Below are 23970 nucleotides of genomic sequence, written 5' to 3'. Positions count from 1 at the left end.
CTGACCACATACTGTGTGTTTGTCTTAATTCAAATATTAGTCTTGATACATTTTTGCGTTGCTTTTTTTCTTAAAATACTGTTTTCAAAATAGCTGCTGATAAACCTGCTGTCGATTAATGAATCAGTCAACCATCTAATTGTTTTTGCTCTATGTAATTTGAGACTGATTAATGCAGTAAAGGACACACAGCTGGTAATGTCAGCCAGTAGTATCTGTACTTATGAGAGGTTACATTTTCAACACACGACTCCACCTTGAGGACAAACTCCAGCATAACAGCAGTGTAATTTATGCTGGAAATGAAAAAGATAATAGTATAATTTGTCCATCTCAAATTAGTTAAAGATGATATGAGACGGATACAATAACCTATATTACAATTTTAGGAAAACATATTTTATTGTCAGCATACAAAAGTTTTTTACAGGTAAAATAAAAAACAAAATCAAGTTTGATTTTAGTGACAAAAACATTTTAATATTTGAACTTTAATAGGATAGTTGTAATAACTCTTTGAGATAGTTGATTGATAAATATCTACAATGCTAATGGCATTTTTAGGGACTAGTATGAGTATAATACCACATTTATTTTCAAATGTGACACGTTCATGTGGCCACAGGTCTTCTGGAGTTGAACACCTTGATCCCGTTTTGCATTGAGGACCGAGCGTATTTGGTCAGGAGGGCTCCGACGGTCTGTTTCTCTCCACACAGGTCTCTGGACAAGGAGATGTGAAGCATTACATATAAATATATAAACCAGGCCACTGAGGTCATTTACACGTTATTATTTTGCTTAAATAGAAGTTAACATCATTTCTCAGTGGGATAACACCTACTGTATGTATGGTGTGATGTCGTCTTCTGTCCATTTCTCTCGGAGTGTGAAGAGCTGGTTGAAGCGCTCCAGTGTGTCTTCTGGGAGATCCTCCACCCGCAGCAGGCAGATGGTCTGTGGACGGGATGTGCGGTCTACCAGGGCAACACTCTGGAAGATTTACAAAGCCATCAGCACAGCATTTTAGACTCCTAGAAGCCATAGCACTCTACAGTTTTTTAGCTGCAAGGTGTATTGGCTTTATATGTATTCTGAAGTCAACCTATTTAAATCTTATAAAACATGCAGACTGCCAGGTGCCATGTCTTTTGAAACAAAAGACAACGTGAAGCTCTTTGAGAGGGGAGATGTAATTCAGATAGATAATCTCAATCGTGCAAGATGAAGCAATTCTTTCTCCTTATTCAAAGTATTGAGATTTTCTCTTCTCTTTCAAAAAGTCTGAGGTTGGGCACAAAAATGTGTAGAAAAATATGTATAATATGTTAAACAGAGAAGAGAGAAAACTTCACCCACCCTTCTCTGCTCAGATATCAGTACACAGTTTAAGCGAGGTGCAGGCTAACCTTCAGCTGCTCTAGTCTTGTGCTCATGCCCTCTGGGACGCTCTGCTGCCAGACCTCCTGAAACTCCCTCAGGTTGAACTTGACAGCGTTCTGCAGCAGCATTAGTGCGATGCCCCGACAGACTTTATCCTCGTGCAATGCATAAAATACTTTGTCTGTGCAGGGAAAACACAGGAAACACACAGAATTCAGTAGTGTACTTCCAGACTGTGTCCACATTCTTCTCACTAATGAAACTTATGATCTGTCAATTGAATCGCCATAGATTTTTATTTTACCAGTTTCAAGATAGCGTTTCCCATAGCAGTTCAAGCAATGCTCGATCATTTCTCTGTGGGAAAAAAAAGAGAATATTATTTATTATAACTAAAAATCTAATTTACTCAATCAACATAATGATCCCAGGCCTTAACGTACTTGGGCTCCAGAGGGGCTAACTCTTCCAGACTTGTTTGAAGGGGAACCTTGTTGAGGGGCCACGACTCAGAATCCACCAGCTGAGTCACGTGACCGAGCAGCTTCATCTCATAATCAAAGTCTAGAATGCACCAGTAACCTGGAAGAAAAACTCTGATATGAACACACATCTGGTAGGTTTAACAATGCATACACGTGTTTATGTAAATTATTAACATAAGTCACTGTTTACCATCGATCTGACAGGCATGGATGGTCTCTAAATGGGTCTTTATCTCCTCTTCACTGGCCTGGATCCTCTCCAACAGATCCTGCATTGTGTACTGACAACAGAGGAACACAACGGGAAACTCTTACTAAGAAACACAAAAACATTTGATGGCAACAGTCTTCATAGACAGCTTAACTCAAATGTGTAGTTTAAGGTTAAAGCAATTCATTTTCATTGATCAACTGTTTCTTTACATGCTAAATTTTCTTGAACTTCGCAGATAGCCTGCATAATTAATTCCAACATGAGTCCTACTGAGAGAGACATGTCCTATACAACTCAGTTCTACAGGTTATTATGTATTAAGAAGATGTTTTACCCTGTTCTCTGTGTTCTCCACCTGCCCCCCTAAAGCAGGTCCTTCATATGGATTCTCCATTAAAAGCTTTGTCAGTTTCTTCACTTTAGGACGCCGCTTCCTCAGTTCCCAGTAGCTGTTACAAAATCCCCAGATCTACAACAGAAGTAGGAAACGTCAGGGTCATAAATCCAACCAAACATTATGCGAACATGTATGTTTACATGGGTGCTGCACATGCATGATTTGATTTCCATACCTGGGTGTGCACCAATTGAGAGCTTTCCTGGCTGTTAGTGAGTTGGTCCGGCGTTTTGCATCCTGGCACAAACAGCAGCAAGTTGGAGGTGTCGGCTATTTTAAGATCGTAGGTTGTGTCCCCACTGCAGAGCACAGCCTGCTCATCTTTATCCCCCCGAATCACCAGACTGGAAAAAGGAGAAAATGAAATGAAATGGACTGTGGACTTTAGTCTTTCCAATGACGCAAAGAGTTTTAGAGCGACATTCAACAATTCTCACACACACTCACACAGCAACCCGACGTTTTTCGATCACACACTATTCAGGAGCAATTTTGCGGTTCAGTATGTTGCCCAAGATATCAGTATGTAGATAGAAGGAGCCGGGGATCAGACCACTAACATTCTAGTTAGTGGATGACCTAAAAACAATGAAATAATTTAAACAAGAATAAAAGGTTAACAGTTAAAACATCATGTGCTCTTATCAGCTTTTGTATCGATGAACAGTTGTGCAAACCAGATATTTGATGTTAGTTTAACTGCCTCCAAGAGTTATTATTGTTTTTGTTGTTAAAAAAAAAAAATCACTGTAAATGAAATAACCATTGAAATGTGACTTGCTGTCATATTAACTAAGTATGTAGAAGATATATCTTTAAGCTTTTGAGCACTTGAGACGCGTATTTCCTTTGTATTTTAGAGATTGAAGAGATTCAGCAGCTGTAGCTTAATCAGTCATGACACTGATCAGAGGACCAGTGTTTCCCGACGGAATTCCCACCATCACTAGTTTACCTTTGTCCAGCCTCGATGTGTTTATACAGCGTCTCGTCCAGCTCCACCAGGCAGTAATCTGAAGAGGAGACATTCTCTCCAAAAGACAGACAGTGGACGGTTTTCTGTAGATCGTCTTCTTTCAGTTTGGCGATCTGCAGCGTGGCCTGCACCTCCTCTAAACTTCTCATGTTCCGCTCAGACGACACGCGGGAATAACAATGTTGAGGAAAATAAACTCTGTGGACCTGTGTGTTTTCTACCGGAGAAGAAAACAACAGGGATCTAATGTATCTGTGTTGCTGTTGTCGGTGATTGTCAAATTTCCCCGCTCTCTTTCTGTCAGAGGCAGGAAGCGGTAGTTACGTCATAGCGCGATTTAAAAATAGCTCCGGGTAGAAACTACTGTTCAACAGACTTTAGGTAATTGCAAAAACGATTTGAATATATATTTTTTAAACGTCATGGATGGATGTTGCATGGGTCGATGCAGAGACAGGAAATATATTTCACAAGAAATGTCAGTAAGTTTCATCACACGATAAAGCTGCAACCTAGGACCGGAAAATTCGCTAAGAAGTGTTTCGACGCGAACATTTTTACCGAGCGGACCGCCACTCTCATTGAGGGTCAAATATTTTGAGAATGAGCCGATAGAGTCGTCGACATGTCAAGTTTCTCCAGATCTGCTCAGGTGATTTAATACACTATGATGGATTTGATCTTATTGTCAACTCACGGTTTAAGCGTTACGTGTGTGTAATGTCATGCTGGCCGATAGCCACACTGTTAGCTAGCGCTGCTAACGAGACGTCATAACCGTGCACCCAGTAGTACACATGGTTAATTTATGTAAACGTTAACGTTATATAGTGTTATTCCTACGTGAATCGTTGTTATGGGATTTTGTGGGATTAGTTATTGGCCCTTTCTTTAGTCTCAAACCTTTCAGACCAGTGTGTTTATCTTAAATGGCTCAGGTTTGGACATGATGGTGCAGTTAACTGGCTGCCACTAAATTACACAGAAAAAATAAACATTAAAAATCAGTTTTAGGCACTAAATATAAAGAAGAAGAGTCATATTATGAAGTTTTTAATCATCAATGTAAACAGAACGAAAACCGAAATCAAATCACCATTGTATTCATTTATTTCGTGTGACCATCCTTTATAACTGCATTGATTCTCCCAGGTTCACTTTACACACTGGTTCTTGTTCCTTCAGTTTCACTTGTTCTGTCTCTTCTCTCAAACTCACACTGACTCCATGTTGTTATGATCTAAAACATAATAATGTATGAGATTGGTATTTGAGGTGGAACATACTAGATTTATGGTCCCACCTTTTGGACTAGATTGTAGTTTTAAGAGGATTTATTAATACAAATCGAAATAGTTTGGCTTGTTACATACAATAAATTGCAAATAGACACACTATGAATTTCTACTGTGTGTTCTAACTTAGGTTAGACTTCAGTTTCTGCATCTGCCACAAACAGGGATTGACAGTGAATTTGTGCTGGTGATGGAGATGTTTAGTATGTTCTGTAAATCAGATTGTCCGATTGCAGATCATTTCTTAGGGTTGGTTTTATGTAATCTAATTCCTTATCACTTTCTGCTTTCAGCAATGGGCAACCTTTGCCCGCTCCTGGTTCGTAATCGATGCCAAGATGCAGCCTCCTGGCAAGATCGCAACAATGTGTTCTGTGCGATTACAGGGCAAACACAAACCTATCTACCATGCACTCAGTAAGTAACAGCTGCCCCCCCCACCCACCCCCCCCATCTCAGTGTAAAGTTCTGGCATGGAGTGGCCACATGGTGGCAGCAGAGGATCAACCTTCAAAATATGTCAGCTTTTTCTCACAATGTCTTAATTAAATATTGTATGTACCATAATAATCTCTGTTTTCTGGAAGATGAGTATTTACTGAACTAAAAATTAGCTCCTGTGTCATATATCATTGGTAGTCCAGCTCTGTCTGTTAAAACACTGTCGAGTGTCGTATGATTTCTAACATTACGGTGACCTCGATCATCTTTGCAGGTGACTGTGGAGACCATGTAGTAGTAATTAACACCAAACACATAGCTTTCTCTGGAAACAAATGGGAGCAGAAAGTTTACTCGTCACACACAGGGTGAGTCCCCATGTTTTTATTCTTCCCTTTTTCTCTTTTTATTTTACAAGACACTTTACAAGGGGGGTGAGAGAGATGAGGAGTATCCAGCTGCAACATGCAACTTCACCTCAAGATATCACTCAGTTCTACACATTGTACCTTTAAATTAATTGTGTTTAGTAGAGAAACGTATTCTACATAATGTCTGGTATCTGCATGCTTTTATTTTTACATACAAGCATATATAATTACTGTAAGTGGAATAGAGTGTGTTAGTTAACAAAACAGGGACTCTCTTTTTTGTTCTCAAGGTATCCAGGTGGATTCAAACAACTCACAGCTGCTCAGTTGCATCAAAAAGACCCACAAGCTGTAAGTTTCCATCATTGGTTTCTTACTTTCAGAAAATATAGCAAAATCACAGAAATGTCACAGCCGCCCCCCTGTACACTGTGGATTTCTGTTCTATTGTGTGTAGGATTTTAACCCACATTCTTGGAGATTAGTATAATTTCTGTGTCTGCCACACGCTGTGCAGAGTAGGCACGTCATGGTTTGACAGTTATCCCTTCCTTCATACTGTATGTGCTGCTGGTGCACGTTAATGTGAAGTGCAGAGGACAGGGATTAAACAGCTGTGGATTTACAGTAGAGACGTTGGTGTTTGGTGAAACTCAGTATGAGAATGTCAGCTCAGGGATAATTCCTGCGGTTTTAGTTTGTTGCATTTTTGCAGTTTTGGGGTTCGCTGTGTTTGACTTATTGCACACAGATAAATCTAAATTTAGAACTGGATGTGAACTAAAAACTATCTGGTAAACCACTTTGATATATATCCAATATCATGATAATATCATCATCCTAAGAGATTACTGGAATGGCACTCACAAGAAGTGCATACCTTCACCAAACAGTCATCTTAAATTCAATGAGGCTGCACCAAATATCACATCTCTAAATGTGCCTGAGTTACTTCAAGATCCATGAATTATTCTCAAGGAAAATGTTGAAAAATAAAAAAATTGCGAAATATTAAAGAAAGTGTGGAAACAAATTCCTGGATCCACCCCCTATTTACTGGCATCTTTCCTGACCCACACCACATCCTTCCTCTTAAGTTTCGTGGATCTCCATTCTGTTGTTTTTGTATAATTTATCTTACAATCAAACATAAAGACTAACAAACAAATGGATGGGGTGAAAACAATTCAGTTCAAAAACAATGAACACTCTTCTCATTCAATGTTAAAAACCCTAGATGTGTCACCTGATCTGGATCTGAAAATTGAATGTGCTCTTCCCCGACCATGCTGCATCATTTCACCAAGTTTTGTGAAAGCAACAAACAAATGGACTGGGGCTAAAACATAACCTCATTGGCGGAGTTAATTAAACACGAGCATCCTTTGTCCATACAAAACATTGTTTGGGTCTCTTTAAGGGAATAAAGAATTAGACTGATCGGCAGAATCAATAATAGTGTTGGGATTAATACAATTTTATCAATTCCCAATTAAGAATCATTTTAACATGTTAACTGTAACAAAAAAATAAGAACTATACAGCAGGTCATTTTAGAATTTTAGCTTTTTCTTTTTCAACTTGTGCGGGCTAAAAAAAACAAAAATACCAGAAAGTTGCTCCCCTTACATTGGAACCAGTAAAAGTAGCTGAATGACCTGAACTGGTTCCCGATCTGTATTTCATTAAACCAGGAAAGACGTGCACTCTGCTGTTGGCTCTTAGCTGCTGCAGGTTGAAGTCCAGCCTCTGACCACAGACATGTATCCTGGGGGTGGTTAAGTTAAAGTGAGTTGTGGAGGGTTGGAGTGAGAAATGGAATTTGACAGATGAAGGATTTGTTAGTGCTGTCTCTGTCCAGCATCTCTGTCCAGCATCTCTGTCCAACATATTATCTGCCCAACAATAGCTCAGTCCAGTAACTCAGTCCAAGTTAAATTTCACATCTTAGCAGCCAGCCTCACACTGAGAAACAAACTGGAAAAATACAGGAGAACTTGTGTGAGGTTGCCGCAGACACTGTTTTACGAGAAACGGTGGAATTGACTGTGTGCTATACTTTTCAATGTGCTTCTTCTCACCAGATTGTGAAGTTGGCAGTTTACGGCATGCTGCCTAAGAATCTACACCGTCGCACCATGATGCAGCGACTACACATCTTTACTGAAGATGTAAGTCCAGTTTCTTTTGTGTGTCTTAGAACTGAGGTGTACAGAAAATTATCTCATAAATTAAACATCCAGGCTTATAATATGTAATAATACACATAAAATGCATTAATGTTATTTCACTGAAATAGACTCAAACAGATGAGCCAAGTTTTATCTTGTGTTCCCAACTCTGTCCCATGTCAAGGTTTTCTTTATTTCAGTTGCTTCACCTTTATAGTTAATATCAGATATTTAATATACACTTATATAGACGATTAAGTCCAACATGATTTCTATTTTTGCTGTAGTAGAGTATAAGCTGGTTTCTTTATTTTTGTTTTCCCATCTGGTGTGGCTGTTTTAACTGCAGGACAATTCAGCGACCGCTCACTCAGTGTTTCCCATAACTTAGAGATGAACATTTCTTTTATATTAACAAATATAACTGTGTCATGTTCATTTTTGGTGATAAAACATAGAGTTATAAGCTGACTCATCAGTTCCCATCAGCTCCACCAAGCTTTTTGGAATCTTTCAGCTCATTGTTTGTGTTCAGAAGTCACAGTTTACAGATGTGGTTCCCTCTCACTGCTCTAATCATCTTTGTGTCCAGATGCTGCAGGCAGCTGTTTTCAGCGAGCTCTGATAAACTAGCCACGCATTACGTGATCATCACCAGATGACAAATGACAATAGTGGAGCTTTTAGCTGCTAAAGAGACAGACATTTTTTGAGGAATTGATAGAGAGGAAAAAACTAACAGGACTTGTATGAGAGAAACATGACGACAAATGAAAGCTAATGTTGCTTTCTGACTGATTGTAACAAATCAGCTGGTTTCTGTCAATGTTGTCTTTTATTTTCTGCATCATGGTTGTACCGTTTTCCTCAAAAAGCCAAATCTCTGAATACAGCTTTGACTGGATATAAAAGTGTGATTTTTTTTTTTTCTATTTCTCAAAGTGTGTTGCTGTTGAACCTTCTCCTCTTACTACCTTAGTTAAAAGGTCATTGTCATTAAATCTTGATGATTTTAAAGTTGCATGGCAAGAATCACCAGTGTCAAACTTCGTTGGTGTAATGGATGGTGTAAAAGTATTCTTGAAACTTTTAGTCTTTTATCCGGAACTGTTTGCCCCCTCCTTAATTAATCCATCGACACACACACACCGTTAATGATTATTAATGAGAGTGACTATCTGGGAACCTTGGAGAGTGATGGACTGAGTAGAATATTTAACTGCTTCTATTAATGGCGTAAATCGTAACTTCTTTATGTCACCTCCTTTTGATTCTTTATTTCATCCATTTTCATTTCTTTCTTCTTTAATCTGGTGTCCCGCCTCCTCTCTCCACCCCTCACTAGGAGCTCCCAGAGGACATCCGAGCCAATCTGACGGAGGAACTGCCTCAGCCCAGAAAGATCCCCAGGAAACTCAACGAGTACACAGAGAAGGAGGTCGACGCCTTCCCCAGGCTTTGGACACCGTATGTAGAAACACACGTCCAGTCCGCACTCAAACACAACTTATGCAATGTAGACATCACGACATAGTGCTTAGTACACAAATACAGAAGGAGATGAAACAACAGCACTCACCAGATTAACTGGTGACTCACTGTCTTTATTCCTGTCTCAATGTTCAAAGATATTTTGGTGTTCATACATTTGTGTAGAGTGCGTCACATTAGTGCTGAAACTATCGATTATTTTAGTAATTGAGTATTCTGTCAATTATTCCATCGAATGTCAAGTAATCTGATTAAAAATTTGTTCTAGCTTAGTAAATATACAAAAGAGAAAAAAGACATTTCTCTTAAATTAACTAAGTGGTTTCCTTTTTAGAAAATCCTACATTTTTTATTGAATACAATGCATATTGTAAAACATGCATATTTTTATTATGAGCAGAGTAAAATATTTTCACCATATTTTCTTTTAATACCGTCAATACAAACACGCAAACATACACAGAGCCATGTTTTTGTATCTTGTACTAACATGGAACAGCCAATAGGGGGTGATGTTGAATTGAGCACCATCTCACAGTGCTGCTTCTTGTTTCCGTCTTTGATATTCCTACCAACCTGCCTCTGTGATTCATTCCTGTTTGGAATATAGCAGCTGGTCGGTTATCTATAACAATAAAATATTCTTTCAAATACTTTTTTAAAACAGTAGAACATGTCTGAGATAAACAGACATTTTTGTATTTTGTGTTTAGAAGAATTACAGGCTTATAAATCCACAGCTGATATTAAGAGTCCTAGATATTGTTATTTTCATTTATTTTCCCTCTCAGATGTGTCCATTTGGATTGTATAGAGGAGAGTCACTGTAGTTGTCATGTCACTGATAATTATTCAGGACAGTGCAATCTTTATGTTAATGAATACGGGGGGTGCACTCGCCCAGTGTTCAGACCTTGTCAGTGGTGCAGAGCGCTTTGTTTTCATCATCTTATTGAGCAACGTATGCATGAATAGATCCAATTCAGAACCCACCCTGTCGGTTTTCACTCTCCTCTGTGAGGAGAAAAATAAGATGCAACATTTTTCATCATAACTACAAACACATGTGGCTGTGGAGTGAATGATTGTCAGCCAACAAAGCACAAGCGTGACGTGTGGAACAGAGAATAGGGACAATCTGTTGGAGTAGCTCCTGTTTCATGGGAATAAACATCCTAAGGTTGAGAATTCACTATTTGAATTCAGTTGTAGGATTTAATGAAATATAGGACCAGTTTCACCAAGTCTGCATTTTTATTTAACGTGTTTAACATTTTTATTTGAGGGTTACAAGCCAGACTGTCCTGTGAACTTCATTGAAAACTTTATACACTAGGGTCATTGTTCATTTTCAAGGTTTCTGCAGAAAAAATTTTCATTTAATAATTTGAATTTTAGGTGTTAAAAATTTAATTTCTTAAAATGTTAGGTTTTAAATACATTTTGGAAGGTACAAATTTTATTAGCATTAATTTGATGCGTCTTCTTTCATGTTAAAAACAAATTAAATTATTTGGCGGTATGCATAGTTTGTAATGACTCTGTGTGTTGTGGTTCTTTCTTAACAATATGAATTATTAGCACGCTGTAATAGAACTACAAACAAGACCAACGTGGAACTGATGAGTCAAGAAACCTCTCTGTAGGAATTTATCTGAGTACACTCAGCTTAGCTGTGGGAAATACTATGGACGCCTACTGCCTCTGTCTGAGATCTAACGTTGCATATTGGAGTTAATTCTCTACTCGGCTACTTCACCTTATCTTCTGAATGTCATTCTGGGATGCTGATATTCCTCATCTGTCTTACTTGACATAGGACTTAAATTTCATTGATTGTGGTCGTATAAAATCTTAAAATTAACTTATTGAAACCTGCAGAAATCCTGATATCACAGGCCACTCATCTGCTTCTCTACAGAGGGTCTATTGTTTAACAGACACTTTGTATCTGGTCCCCTGGTCTAGATGCTGTGTCAAAGCTTTGAAAAGAAATAGTGAAATGTCACAAATGCATGTGTGGAGAGTTGGCTGCTGTCCTCCACTCCTTGACTGTTTGGACATGCTGTGCGTGCGTGTGTGTGGATGAGCATCTTGTTATTTGACATAATCATATTCATGGCTCTTCTGAGTGAAGCGTTTGCTGGTTGCAGATTAGACTGACACTGTGACCTGCAGTTTGCTGTCATGATAAAGTCGTCCATGTTGCATTTCTCTGGGCTCACATATAGTAAACATCGTTCTGAAGGGTTAACTGGGAGCATGCTGCGATCCACCTGCTCAGCATTAGCATTCATCACTGTAGGGCTACATGATTCATTCTATTTGAATTTGAACCTCGATCTCTCAAATCTCAATTTTACATGACGACAAATCAACAGTTTGCATGAGCAAGGAGATCTGCCACATTAAACCAAGCGCTCCCTTTACTGCTGCAACAGAGCCTCTACACCATGTGGTGATCTGGAAGATACGATAGCTTTATAAACTGGTCTAATGTGTGTGTCATTGTAAAATAGGAATCAAAAAGAGACAGATAAATGATGATATGCCACTGCTGAGTGTTACTTCAAGCAGTTAATCACTCGTGTTTTACTGTCACCAGCATATTGTTGGTTGCACCTCAGTATTTATAGCGTGAGCGAGCAATAAATAAACATGACTCCGTTCCTGTTTGAAAAGTTTAATTTATGAGATGGTCGGCAGCAGAAAAAGGTTTATGATGTTGTGTTGGATCCTACAGCATAGTACATAATGTTTGGTTTATACTTGTCATTTACACAGTGAGAAGCAGGTACCCTGGCTGTGTAAAGTCTCATTTTTAAGCCAGAATGTTTTCCATCTTATAAAGAAAAGACATACTGCATTTATAACTAGAAGGGCTCTCAGAGAGCATATGTTTCTTCTAAGGGTACCGCCATTTTAAAGAGAGTGCAAAAACAACCTTTTGGTTCTGCTCATAAATGTAATGGGTTCTTCCTTGGTGCTGGTTCTGGCCCCGCCCCTCCACCAGATTTCATGTAAAAACACTTTTTTGAGGAATCCTGCTAACTGATAAACAAATGACAATAAAAACATAACCTCTTTGGAGGAGGTAATAAAGAACAGAAGAAGAAGATAGAGAACATCTTGCTAAAGAAATGTGATCTGATTTGTGATTTGATCTGCTTATCCTGGTTAGATCTTCAACTGCAGAAGCTGTGGGCTCAACACCTTTTTTATAAATATATATGTAAGTCTTAATTTAATTACTGACAGATTGTGACTGTTGATGAGCTCATAAAATAAATCAAGCAGTAAATTCAACTGCTGCCTTGTGGCTCACCTCACTCGGCAGCGTTAATATATTGCATTATAATCTTTAATGCTCTCTGTTGTAATTATATCTGATTCCAGCAGTGAGTACCCACTTAACAAGACTATGAAACACAATCATGCTACTTTTTAATGTTTCTTAATGTGTCACATAAGAACGTGATATTTACGCAACACTACATTAGATACATAATATGTATGTATTCTAAATATAGCTAAAAAGAATGCAGTCTTAAAAGACCTGCAATGAATCTTACCTACAAGGTTTAGTTTTATTACATCTGCCAAGGAGGTTATGTTGTCACCCCCGTCTGTTTGTCGGTTGGTTTGTTTGTTTGTAAGAAGGATTTTACAAAAACTACTTGGTGGGATATCACAAAACTTGGTGGAAGAATAGGCATGGGCCGCATTTAGAATATCGGACAAGATGGTGACCATCCCTTGTACTTTTAAAGGTCTTCTGCACAATTTAAGTTCCCAACTACCAGTAGATGCTAGCAAGTGTTAGTGGCCACTAGTGGATGTTAGGGACATAACTTCAGTTGTGCAACTCAGTGTCATCAAGTGTTTTGGTCTAAGACACAGGCTGGAGTTGAGGGTACGCTGAGGCTGAAGGTGAATCTGACTGGCTTGTATGGCAGAACTATGAAAGCCATGTGGCCAGCTCAGTAGATCAGACATCATTGCCTCTCTGTTTTTTTAAACTCAACACTTTCCCATTTTAGAACATAATGGAGAATATCTTTTGTGCGTTCTACAGCACTAATTAATACCTACTGCCAGTTCAAGTTAGAGGATGTGGTGACCACCGTTTGATGCTAGGGACGTGTCTTCAGTTGTGTATAGGAAGACATGTCCCTATAGCAAATAACCAATACAATTTTGGTGTGGCTCCAGAATTGATTTTTTTCCACTTTCTTTTTCCATTTAGAGATTTTCAACATTCTCTTTGATTTCTCAGAGAATCATTCATGGATCTTCTTCGGTGCAGCTTGATTTAATTTGAGAAGACTGTTGGGCCTGGGCGGTGGGATACAGGACTGCATTAGACTGCATTAGTCTTGGCTAAGTGTGTGTAATCATCAGTCATCTAGGATTAGAATTATTACCCTACACACCTTTGGTTTATACAATAATTACCACGACATTGGGCGTTTAAGTTAAGAAAGAAGATTTTCATCCAAACTGAAGTGACATAACTTTATAAATAAAGTGAAACTGCTTAATTCCCAGAGGTCTCGGAGCAAGAGATTGTTGTGTTCACTCAGCTACTGTCCCCTGTGTTTGTGCGCCTTGAACAGACGTGTACAAAGCATTCTGCATTGTCTGTGTATGTGTGCACAGTGATAAATGAGTCACTTCTTATTGTTTACTGATCCAATCTCCTCAGCCAATCAGTGAGCGTGCTCAGGCCTGTCACTGTGTGGTTGTCAAGGTCAAGCCAATCCTGGCTTATTTAAGCGGCGGGCCTCCCTCACACTCTGTCTTATTCATTTTACTGATCAAATATGTGTGTGTTATGGGAGCTGGGGTGGAGGTCATTGAGGGCGATGAAATCGTTGCCCTTTATTAAACACAGTTAATATTCTCTCAGAAAAACCTTGGAGCAAGAGGGAAATGTTATTATTTTTTGATGATAAGATTATTATTGGATCCGACCCCCCCCCACCCCCCCAGAAGAAAACAAGTCTCAACCCTTAAACAGACCTTTGAAGTTATGAGTATCAACAAAAATATCCTCACTCCGTCAGTTCTATAACTGAAACTGGTCCTCACAAAGACAGAACTAAAATTACACACACATGCTAAGACGTAGAGCATCAACAACATAAACACACCGCTGTAGTTGATAGCGAGGTGATTACACTTGATAATGTTTTTTCTACTTTGTATCAAAACTAATACAGCTCGCTGTGATAATATCTGTCCTCTGTAATCTCTGCTCGAAATTAAAGGAGAGAAACACAAAGAGGATGCTGCGTCTGGTCTCATTTTGAAAAGAGAAAACGATATGATCTGTCGGCTTTCTCGTCTGTCACTTTCTCGTCGTGTTTTTCCTTGTAATTGCATCTTTTGCAAGACTTTAATGCCTCCCCATACTAATGTGTTGTTCTGTGTTTCTATTTTTCCTCCACAGACCTCAAGACTTCAAGATGAAATGAAATCAAAGCTGCCTGATGTGAGCAGAGCTGAAGATTTTCACATTAATGCTTCACTGGACACAACCAGTTTCCTCACATTTATTTAGTGTAAGGATACATGACCAAGACAGGACTCTGATAGTTAGATTCAAACGTACACAAAAACAGATATTTTTCTGTTCAGGTGAATCAACAACAGCAGCAGCAGCAGCTCTGACTTCTTTGCTCCTAAACTGGCATCAAAGATCGACTGGACTTTACTAAATCGTAACATAAACGCCCACATCAACAAAAACATTTGTCTTTTTTTGGTCTGAATAATCAGCATGACATTTCCCTGTGTGGCTCAGATCAGATCAAATCAGATTCTGTGGGTTTTTCTGTGATTATAGAACCAATATGGATCATTTCAGGCGTCATTAAAAAATGACATCTATTAGATCCGATCCTGCTTTTTGAAGGTTTGTCGCTTCACACGCAAAACCAATTAATGTGTTACCATGACAACACTCAGGTCATCAGTGTGGGTTCAGTAGGAAATGTTTTTTGGTCAGAGAGTTGTTCTTTTTTTGTTTTCATCATTGTGCTTTATAGATTTCCAGATTGTTGTCAAATAAAAATCGGTTCTTTTTATTTGCATTGTAAAAATTGGCTAATAAACAATTAAACATGCCCTTGTAATGTTTTTTAAACAAACAACCTTAAACACAATGTTGGAGTCTCATTACAGATTTATTGGTTATAAAAGCAAACAAAATACAAAATAAATAAGGGGCATGTTGGTGAGACACATTCCTTATTTAAACTGTTCCAGTTCCACAGTTTAAATGTCAAATTGACAAGGGCCAGTTCACAGCTGAACTTTTACTTTAGTGCTTGTTTTTCCCAGGCTGCAGTGCAGGAGGCACAGAGTTGACACTGTTTAGTCTTTTACTGGATCCAGGTTTCTTTCCAGCGAGAGGTCAGAGGTCAATCAGTGAGAAAACAGTTTCCACAGTACACATGCCCAACTTTGCATAAGAACAATGAACAAAGCAACACAAGACACAAACGACACTGATTTGTCCTTTTAATTCCCCAGAAGTCTGAGGATTCAAACCCAGAACAGACATGTTGGTAGTAACAGATATGGCTGGACTAAATGTAACGGTGGCCAGATTTTCTCTGAATGAAAATAATTTAAAAGAGATTTGTGTTCCACAGTGTTTAGGTAATTTAACAGAAATTTGATGCCTCTGCTTCTGCATTTCATTTTAGTGGATTCACTCCCATAATAGTTCAGCCCAAATAAGCAAAACACAATACTGTGACGGAGAAATCACTTAAAAAAACATTTCAATATTCCTTTTACACATTGAAATAAGCGAGTGAAACATAATTCATCATTATAAAAAGCAGCCTGTACAAATGTCGCCTGCCCAACACCCTCAAAGGCATGGGTTGTAAAATAATAATTCTAGTTGCATGAAAACAAAACAAGATGCACGTGTCCAGTTACACACTCACTGATTGGCTCAAAGGAGACATGCAGCTTCCCACTAAAACAAAAAAACCCGAGAATGGTTGAGTCCTGAAATCAGAAATTTAAGATGGGAGGAATCAAGTCTTACCTTTGCAATTACCACTGGATGATGCTAACATAGATCAGGCACTTTTCGGACCCCGTGTTTTTACAGATATCGTACAAGAGTCCACAGAGCTATTTACACTGTCTCACCTGCTGGAGAAACACACAGGGAGAGGGGGCTTCTAACCCCAGGTTCAGAAGGGGTCTGATGTGCATGTGTGCAAGATAAATATCATGCCATCTTCCAAAACTGAGAAGAAAAGGCTTTGAAAAGTTCAAACTCAGTGTTTGCATGATTGAAACTAAGTTTTGAAGCCTTGCATAAATTTTTGGTCAGTTCAAAATACCAGACCATCAGTTTTTTGAGTTTCAGATCAGAGGTGCAGGACAACAGTGCCAAAAATCAAAATCTCTGAAACATTTCAACTCTGAAATAACAGACAGCAGTAAGAGTGCAAGGGTACAGCCACAATGTTGCAAAATAAAGATTTGTTTCAGTTTTTCCAACGGACGTGCAACATTTACGAGGTTTTGAACCTGGATAACAAACAGTCTTGAAGAGGAAAACAAAATAATGCTGACAGATTTTTTTCTAGCCTATAAAAACATACACAGCCTCAAAACTTAATTTCCACCATGCAAAACATTTGTTTTGATCAGATTTCAAGTTTCAACCTTTGAAAAGTTTTTTTTTATAGTTTTGGAATGTGGCACGACATTTGTCCCATACACGTGTAAGTCAGTGTCTGATTTGTGTGTGTTTGTGTGTGTGTGTGTGTGTGTGCGTATGTGTGTGTGTGTGTGTCGTGACATGCAGGGCTCAAGCACTTTAGGTGAGTCCATCCTTCCTTCTAATGTCCTCCCTCCTTGCTCTCCTCCATGACGACGATGTCCCGTGAAAACCTCCTCATGACGCCCGGCGACCTCAGCTCCACATCCTCAGAGTGGGTGGGGCTTGAGTGGTACCCGCGGCGATCGTGCGCTGATGGGGGAGGTTGCTGGGGGTAGTACTGAGGCGGGTAGCCACGATGGTAGTAGGGGTCCTGCTCTTCCTCTCCCTCCTCCTCCTCCTCCTCCTCATCCTCACCTCCTTGGTCGTTGTTGTAAGCCACAGCGGCGGGGTTGTACTGCTGGTTGTAGGGGGGATTGTAGGACTGGTAGCCGCCGTGAGGCAGGGGTTGGACTGGGTGGTGGGAATAGTTGGGATCAGTTTGAGGAGCAGGGATGGGGAGCATGCACAGGTTGAAATGATTCGAAGCAGCTGAGGATCATTATCTTGTATCATTGACTTATGGATCCTAAGATGGCGTCCAAAAGATCGGGATAATAAGGAAGCGGGTTAATGAAATCAGAGGAACATTATGTCTTTATCACATAGTGTCCAGATGTGATCATTTCCCACAAATGAAAACATCACATCTGCGTTAAGTTAGGGGTAAAATTGAGATTTCCTGCTTCCAGCTTCCAGTAGAAGAGATGCACAGATAGAGGAGGTTGGTTGTTAATGAATGCAGCCGACCAGCATCAAAGCAATTCATCAGTGTTTAGCCGAGATTAGCTCTGAAGAGATTTGAGCTGAAAGCGGGGGTGAAAAGGAGGCCGTTGCAGTGAAGCATTGTGTGCACGAGTATTTGTTGACAGATGGCGCCGCGATATCCGCTGGTGCTCGTCGTCACAGCAGTGGATTGTTTGGGAAGTAAGCTCATCCATTTTTGTCTCAAGAGGATGAAACACACAGTTTCATCAAGAAATTCAGCTGAAAGTGGAAAGCTATCATATCAAATCATGGGCTTTTAGACAACAATCTTACGCGGATGTTTTTAAAATCTTTTCAGGCCGTCAGATTCGTTGCCCTCAAAAATTCATGAGAATTTCACTACTCCTGCAAAAGTGAAGTGTATCTTGCGAGAGTAATGGATGAAAAAGAAAAAAACCCACTGCTGCAGGGATTAGAGGTTAAACATTGGGGCCAGGAGTAATTATCCATCCCAAGAAAAATGGAGGCCTTGAGAGAATCATTGAATTTGTCAGTTTTCAGTCTGATGCACAGGCCACAGAGTGAGGGAGGGAGGAGATGAGCACCGGAGAAGGAGGAGGAGGAGGAGGAAGGTTGGAGAATGCTCCTCAGTAATCATTCCTATAGTCCTGTTGAACTTCAGTGAGGAAGACGAGGAGACGGAGGGGGGAGAACACAGGGAGGTGGGGGGAAAAAAGTCAGAGAGAAGATGTTACCTCATATCAGGAGAAAAAAACCCAACGACACCAAAGAGTTAAAGCTCTCAAACCGCACTGACTGAGACTTTTCCAGCTGTTGGGTTGCGGTTTTGGAAGCAGAAAAATTTGTCTTGGACTCTGCGTCTCTCTCTTACAGGAGGAAAACACACAAACCATGACCAATCCTTACAAAAGATTTAGCATGGATAAATATTAAGACATTATATAAAATGTTTGGGAAGATGGAAAACGTGCCAGATCTCTATTTCTCTTTCTTTACGATAGAAAGTGCAAATAGAGATTTCCAGCACAGAAAACAGAAACACAAGAGTTTGTATATCGTAAAGTTAACCAGGGAGCGCATGCCTTGAGAGAGCCAAACATTGTGAGGTGATGTCTGCAGTAACAAACCACAACTGCACCGTTAAACCAATAAATACTCAGTGAACGGTCGCTTTAAAGGGCTCTGTTTCATGCACACAGCACTGAGGTATTTGAAGTTTGAAAAAATAACTCAGTTTGAGGTTTTTAGCTACTTTACATTCAGGGCAGGACAAACTCATACATAAACTTTAACGCTTGTTCATTTACAGTATTACTGTGGGGGTGTATTTCTCCAAAAGAGGGAATACAACCATTAATCTTGAGAATTGAGAATAGAATTACATCTAAATGCATGATTTGCATTTTGCATGAATCTTATCCAAGAAAACACTAATTCTGAAATAATAATGTTTGGATTTGGCAAACAATTGTGTAGGTTTGCTCTCTTGAATCTAAGGTTTGAAAGAAGGCGCTTCAGGACTAAAATCAATAGTTCTGTCTCACAGAAAAAAAAAGAAATGAAAGATTTGTTTATTTATTCCATGTCTGATCAAGAGAAAACATGTATTTATCCTGGTCGTATACCTGCATTTAATCTTAAGATATTTGTTTTATCAGTGTGTAGGGCTTTTTTATTATGATATTTTACACTGTATCATTAAACCTAGAAATAATTAATGGTAGATTAATGATGATGTTACCCTCGGTCGTACTTCAAAAAACATAAAGTCGAAACAAATGAAGAATAAGTTTGTCTCACACTAGTTTAACAGGAAGACACATTAAGTTGAAAACTTAACTATCCCTTTCATTGTCACACAGACAAACAAAGCAAATTAGCTGTGAAAGGAAGAAAATACTCCACCGTGTGTTTTACAAGGACAGTTTTTCAAGTTGTCGGAGAGGTCATTCCAAATCCTTCTATCTTAAGTCATGAAATGAAATAACAATTATGAGTGGAATAAATTTATAGGAAATAAATCTGCTTTGACAGATGAAGTAATGTCTCATCCATCAGCTACTTTTAGCACATGATACATCATCAGGATGATGTGTCAGGAGCTGTTAGATGTGTAATGTCCTTGTTGCAGTGGCCCAAGACAACGGAGACATTAAGCTGCAAGGTCATCATCTTTATGAATATTCAAAGATGCCGAGCGTGTGTGTGTGTGTGTCTGAATACAGACAAACATCTTTGGTCAGTGACGCAGTTAACTTCTTAATCCACAAGTGTGGACATGAATGTATAAACGTCAGAGTGGAACAACTATAAAAACCAGATGAGTCGGAGAACTTTCACAAGAGGAATCACTATGTCAAGAGACGTCTGTCGCAGAGAAAACAATGTTTGGTTTATGAGATGGAAAGAGCAAAAACGAGCTGTTTGTGTTCATAAATTAGCAAATATAACAAAAAGAAAAGATTAAGTTAATAAGTCAGTCACTTTAAATTCATATTATCAAGAATAAGTGTGTCTCACTCTGGTTTAGCAGGAAAACACGAGTACGAATCTGAATTATTCCTACGTATGACTAGTATATATTATTTATTCATGAATTTGTCACTATTTATTTGTCGATAACAACTCCTCCTGCCAGCACACATAAAGATATTGAATGAAAATATAGTTAATGAAAATATGTGTTCATGTATTTGTAGAAGTTGTAATTGTGGACAAATGCTACATTTTAATAAACCCTTAAAATATCCTTGATGTAGCCGATGGCTGTTTTAGTTTTAGCTTATTGAGCTTATTAGATGCTGTTAAGGGGATTTACGTTTGAGTTCATATTTCCTGTTTGTTCATCAAGAGGATTTCTGTCAGCTTTGACACATCTCAGGATTCACAGCTAAATATTTTTTGGCAGTTTTGCCAAATTTTGATGAACCTGTTTTTGTTTATATCGTCTGTTTGGAGGCTGCTTGGAAATACTAAGTTCTGAAGGGTAAAGTTAAGTAGGACGGTACTTACCTCCAACGTTGTATCCCAGACATGAGTTCTGGTCACAGTAGCCTGGTGACCCGGCTGGTCCGGTGCTACCCGGATTCCCCGGCCTCCCCGCCGTCCCAGGGTTGCCGGGCCGACCAGGTGGACCCTGGCTGCCTGTGCGTCCTTCACCTGGCAGACCTGGGGAAGAAGGAAAAGTCTGCGTTCAAAAGACGGGCGAGTACAGAGAATCCAGCCATCGATAAACATTTGATAAAACGACACCAGCAGTGCAGTGATGGGATCCCGGGTGACAGAGGAAGAGGCGGAAAGTAAAATGAGAAAGTGGCAGCGAGGTTTGATGCTGTCACAGTACTATCACCTCTTCAATCTCCTCTAAATCCCCCGCTCTGCTGCTGCAACAACATGACACAAAATATTAGGGGGCAGCAAATGTTTGCTTGTCATTTCTGGATAAGGGAGATGATAGTGAACGTCCCGAGGGCAGGCGCAGGAATAACACTTCTTAGCTGAAATTTAGCTGCAGGCCACTGTTTTCTGTTTTCACAGACGCACCCCAGCCGTCAGCACAAACATGAAATCTTGAAAAATGTTGAAGGGATGTTTCACTTGCCAAGTGCTAAAATTATCACTCCGCAAATATTCCAGAAAAACACAACAGATGAAGACAGACAGCTTCTCCCCTGTACCGTTGTCTCAGAAAACATTTCCTCTCCTGTACGTCGAAGTTTGGTGGATTTTTTCTAACAGTTATCGGATCACAGAAAAGTTTCCAGGGAGTTTTGTCAGCTTGTTCTGTGAGTATTGATCGCACAATACAGTAAACAGAAAATCCCAGCCCTGAGGGCGACATATTTTCATAACAAACTCAAACTCCACACAGCACGCTGAGAAATCAATACAGAGAATCATATTCACCGTCCAAAACGTCTGCTTGCTTTTCTCTCAGCGGCTCGACAGAGAGTAAACCCCAAACAGATTAGGTCTCTGTGCTATTTAATTCTATTGTTTAAATATTTGAAAACAAATTTTGGTTTGGTTCAGGGGGAATATAATAAAAGCTGTTATACACACAGTAGCTGCATTGGGTCACAGGCTGAAAACACCAAGAATATCACCTATTAATGTAGTTACAGCAACTCCACATGTTATCTGAGCACTGAGGCTGGATTCAGTCTGTCGTGCTCTGACGAGTGTGTGTGTGTGTGTGTGTGTGTGTGTTTGAATCTTACCTGGAGGTCCAGGTGGTCCTCGAGGTCCCTGACTCCCAACACCTGGACTCCCCCTCTCCCCCTTCTCTCCTGACAGACCTACAGACACACAGTTAAAAAACAGCCATATTTAGTCACATCTCACTTTGGACACTTCTTGGTGAAGACAGCTCCACGAGGCTTCATTAAGAGTCTGCCTACGTTATTTACATCATACTTTTGAGATTAACCTTAATCATATATATATATATATAATTTTAAACCAGTGGTCCCAACTCTTTTTTACTTGACTCCCTCAGACGTGACATGTGAATTATCAAAGGTTCCACAATAAAGACACTTTGACACTTTTTTGTGTGTTTAAAATAATTTAACAAATCTGAGGTAGATCGATTATGTAGTCTTCCTACTCAATGTGCTTAATACATAGTCAGAGTATTACTGTAACATTGAATAATATAATATATGCATCTGTGACAGAGACTATGTTCCTGCAGAATAAGTGCTTTTATTTCTGTATCTTTTCATTTTTGTAAACATTCATTTTGCTAAAGCATCTGCAGACGCTTTCACCCCTGTTCTACCCCAAAGTCTGTGTTGCGTTGCAGTGTTGCAGAAAAGTGTTGCTTGAATTATGCCTGGATGATATCTAATATAATGTATGATAAACCCAGTTGGCTCTTAGTACTGCAGCAGTTTGAATCAGCAAATGGAATTTTTGTTGCACTCTAATATAAAAGAACCACAACTGTGATCTGCAGAGTTTCTTTTCTGTGCGTTTATGTCCGTTTTAATCAACTGCATCGATAAAGAGGAAGTCAGAACAATGAACCCAAGAGAAAATATTTAACATTACCTCTAATAAAAAAAGTTTATTCTCAACAGTGTCAGCTTCGCCTTGTTCTCTCTACAATGGCCTACTGGCTCACTCCATAGTTTCTCTCCGAGCAGGACAATATTAAGTTTTACATGGATTTTTATTTCAACACTGGTTTCTTTCGTTCCTGATTCGTGTGTCTATCCTACATAACATCTGTAATAATAACATGTCTACGTTTTATAAGCCATCCATCTTTTGTAATATTTGTCCTACTCTGGTTTCATTTCAGCCTGTTAAAAAGTTATATCTCTGTGTGTGTGTGTGTGGTGTCTGTGGCTCCCGATAATAAATGTTATGGAGAGAATCAAAGGTCTGAGTTGTGGAGGAGGACGTAACTGCTGGACTTTTCCTGATAGAAGTTCTGCCGCTCTGCTTTCCTCGCCCTGTGTGTGTGCAGGCTCGCTCAGACTGTGGTTGTTCAGTGTGGGCTGCATGTTTTAGTGATGAAGACGGAGCCTCATAAAGGCTGTTTCTTGTCTTAGGGCTCGTGGCAGAGGAATGACTTAATGGATGTTGGAGTTATTGTCCTCTGGTTTGGACTGAAGCTTGTGGGAGCTCTGACCTTCACTGTGAGTTTGTGTGGTGAAATCAGGCTGCAACATGAAATACACCAAACAAGCAGGTACACTGAAGATCCAACTGGAGAAATAGAAACATTTTTGTATCTCTTTTCAAAGTAAAAGCCTTACAGCAGACAATGAAATTGCACCACTTTACACATGTAATGCATTGGATATTTTTGCAACGATTTGTTTGGATGCTGCAGTTTATCACTGTTGTGTTGTGCTGTTTGTTGTTTGATTTATCACAACAACACACGTTTATAGAGTGAATAACCATTCTCATCCGAACAACTGGCTCCTGCTTGGAAGGAGCTTTTTTATTTTGTGCCATTTATAAAAAAAACACATGAACCGGAAAAGTGGCAAAAGAAACGAAGAGGAAATCAAAACACTGACCAAAAAGCAGGTTGTGAATTGTTAGAAATATTGTTTAGGGAATGGCCAGAACACATTTCTACACACAGTCTGTGTTAATTAAGATACAAAGGCATTTTAACTCCATTGTAATGCCAAATAATAAATTCGATTATTAGATTATATATATTTGAAATAGTTTGGAGCAGTTAATTATATTATTAAATAT

General features: G+C 39.3%; 3 protein-coding genes across 8 annotated transcripts in view; 1 reads left to right on the top strand and 2 right to left on the bottom strand.

Annotated features, from left to right (window-relative positions):
* Nucleotides 1-383: 383 nt before the first annotated feature.
* Nucleotides 384-3787, bottom strand: dscc1 (DNA replication and sister chromatid cohesion 1). The gene is made up of 9 exons (XM_020091287.2): nucleotides 3435-3787; nucleotides 2655-2823; nucleotides 2417-2551; nucleotides 2059-2149; nucleotides 1827-1965; nucleotides 1688-1740; nucleotides 1410-1564; nucleotides 845-993; nucleotides 384-723 (listed from the first exon to the last, which is right to left on the bottom strand). The coding sequence occupies exons 1-9, from the start codon at nucleotides 3602-3604 to the stop codon at nucleotides 612-614; spliced, it is 1173 nt and encodes a 390-aa protein (XP_019946846.1). The 5' UTR covers nucleotides 3605-3787; the 3' UTR covers nucleotides 384-611.
* A 163-nt stretch (nucleotides 3788-3950) lies between these two features.
* mrpl13 (mitochondrial ribosomal protein L13) lies at nucleotides 3951-15352 on the top strand. The gene is made up of 7 exons (XM_020091288.2): nucleotides 3951-4107; nucleotides 5044-5167; nucleotides 5466-5559; nucleotides 5853-5913; nucleotides 7647-7733; nucleotides 9079-9200; nucleotides 14677-15352. The coding sequence occupies exons 1-7, from the start codon at nucleotides 4081-4083 to the stop codon at nucleotides 14699-14701; spliced, it is 540 nt and encodes a 179-aa protein (XP_019946847.1). The 5' UTR covers nucleotides 3951-4080; the 3' UTR covers nucleotides 14702-15352.
* Nucleotides 15353-15393: 41 nt separating this feature from the next.
* The window catches only part of col14a1a (collagen, type XIV, alpha 1a), a 123782-nt gene continuing 115205 nt past the window's right edge, over nucleotides 15394-23970 (bottom strand). For 3 of the 6 annotated variants that reach the window (XM_069537974.1, XM_069537973.1, XM_069537975.1), the window contains exons 46-48: nucleotides 21966-22043; nucleotides 20758-20913; nucleotides 15394-17430 (exon numbers count right to left, since the gene is read on the bottom strand). In XM_069537974.1, coding sequence (XP_069394075.1) covers nucleotides 17099-17430; nucleotides 20758-20913; nucleotides 21966-22043 — 566 coding nt within the window. In that variant the 3' untranslated portion in view covers nucleotides 15394-17098. Of the gene's footprint in view, nucleotides 17431-17479; nucleotides 18401-20757; nucleotides 20914-21965; nucleotides 22044-23970 lie in introns of those variants that run through there. The other 3 variants (XM_069537976.1, XM_069537978.1, XM_069537977.1) reach the window with 2 other exon arrangements.

This window comes from Paralichthys olivaceus, chromosome 13 (assembly GCF_024713975.1).
Source record: "Paralichthys olivaceus isolate ysfri-2021 chromosome 13, ASM2471397v2, whole genome shotgun sequence".
NCBI classification, from domain to species: domain Eukaryota; kingdom Metazoa; phylum Chordata; class Actinopteri; order Pleuronectiformes; family Paralichthyidae; genus Paralichthys; species Paralichthys olivaceus.
This window is presented reverse-complemented; position numbering and strand designations above follow the sequence as displayed.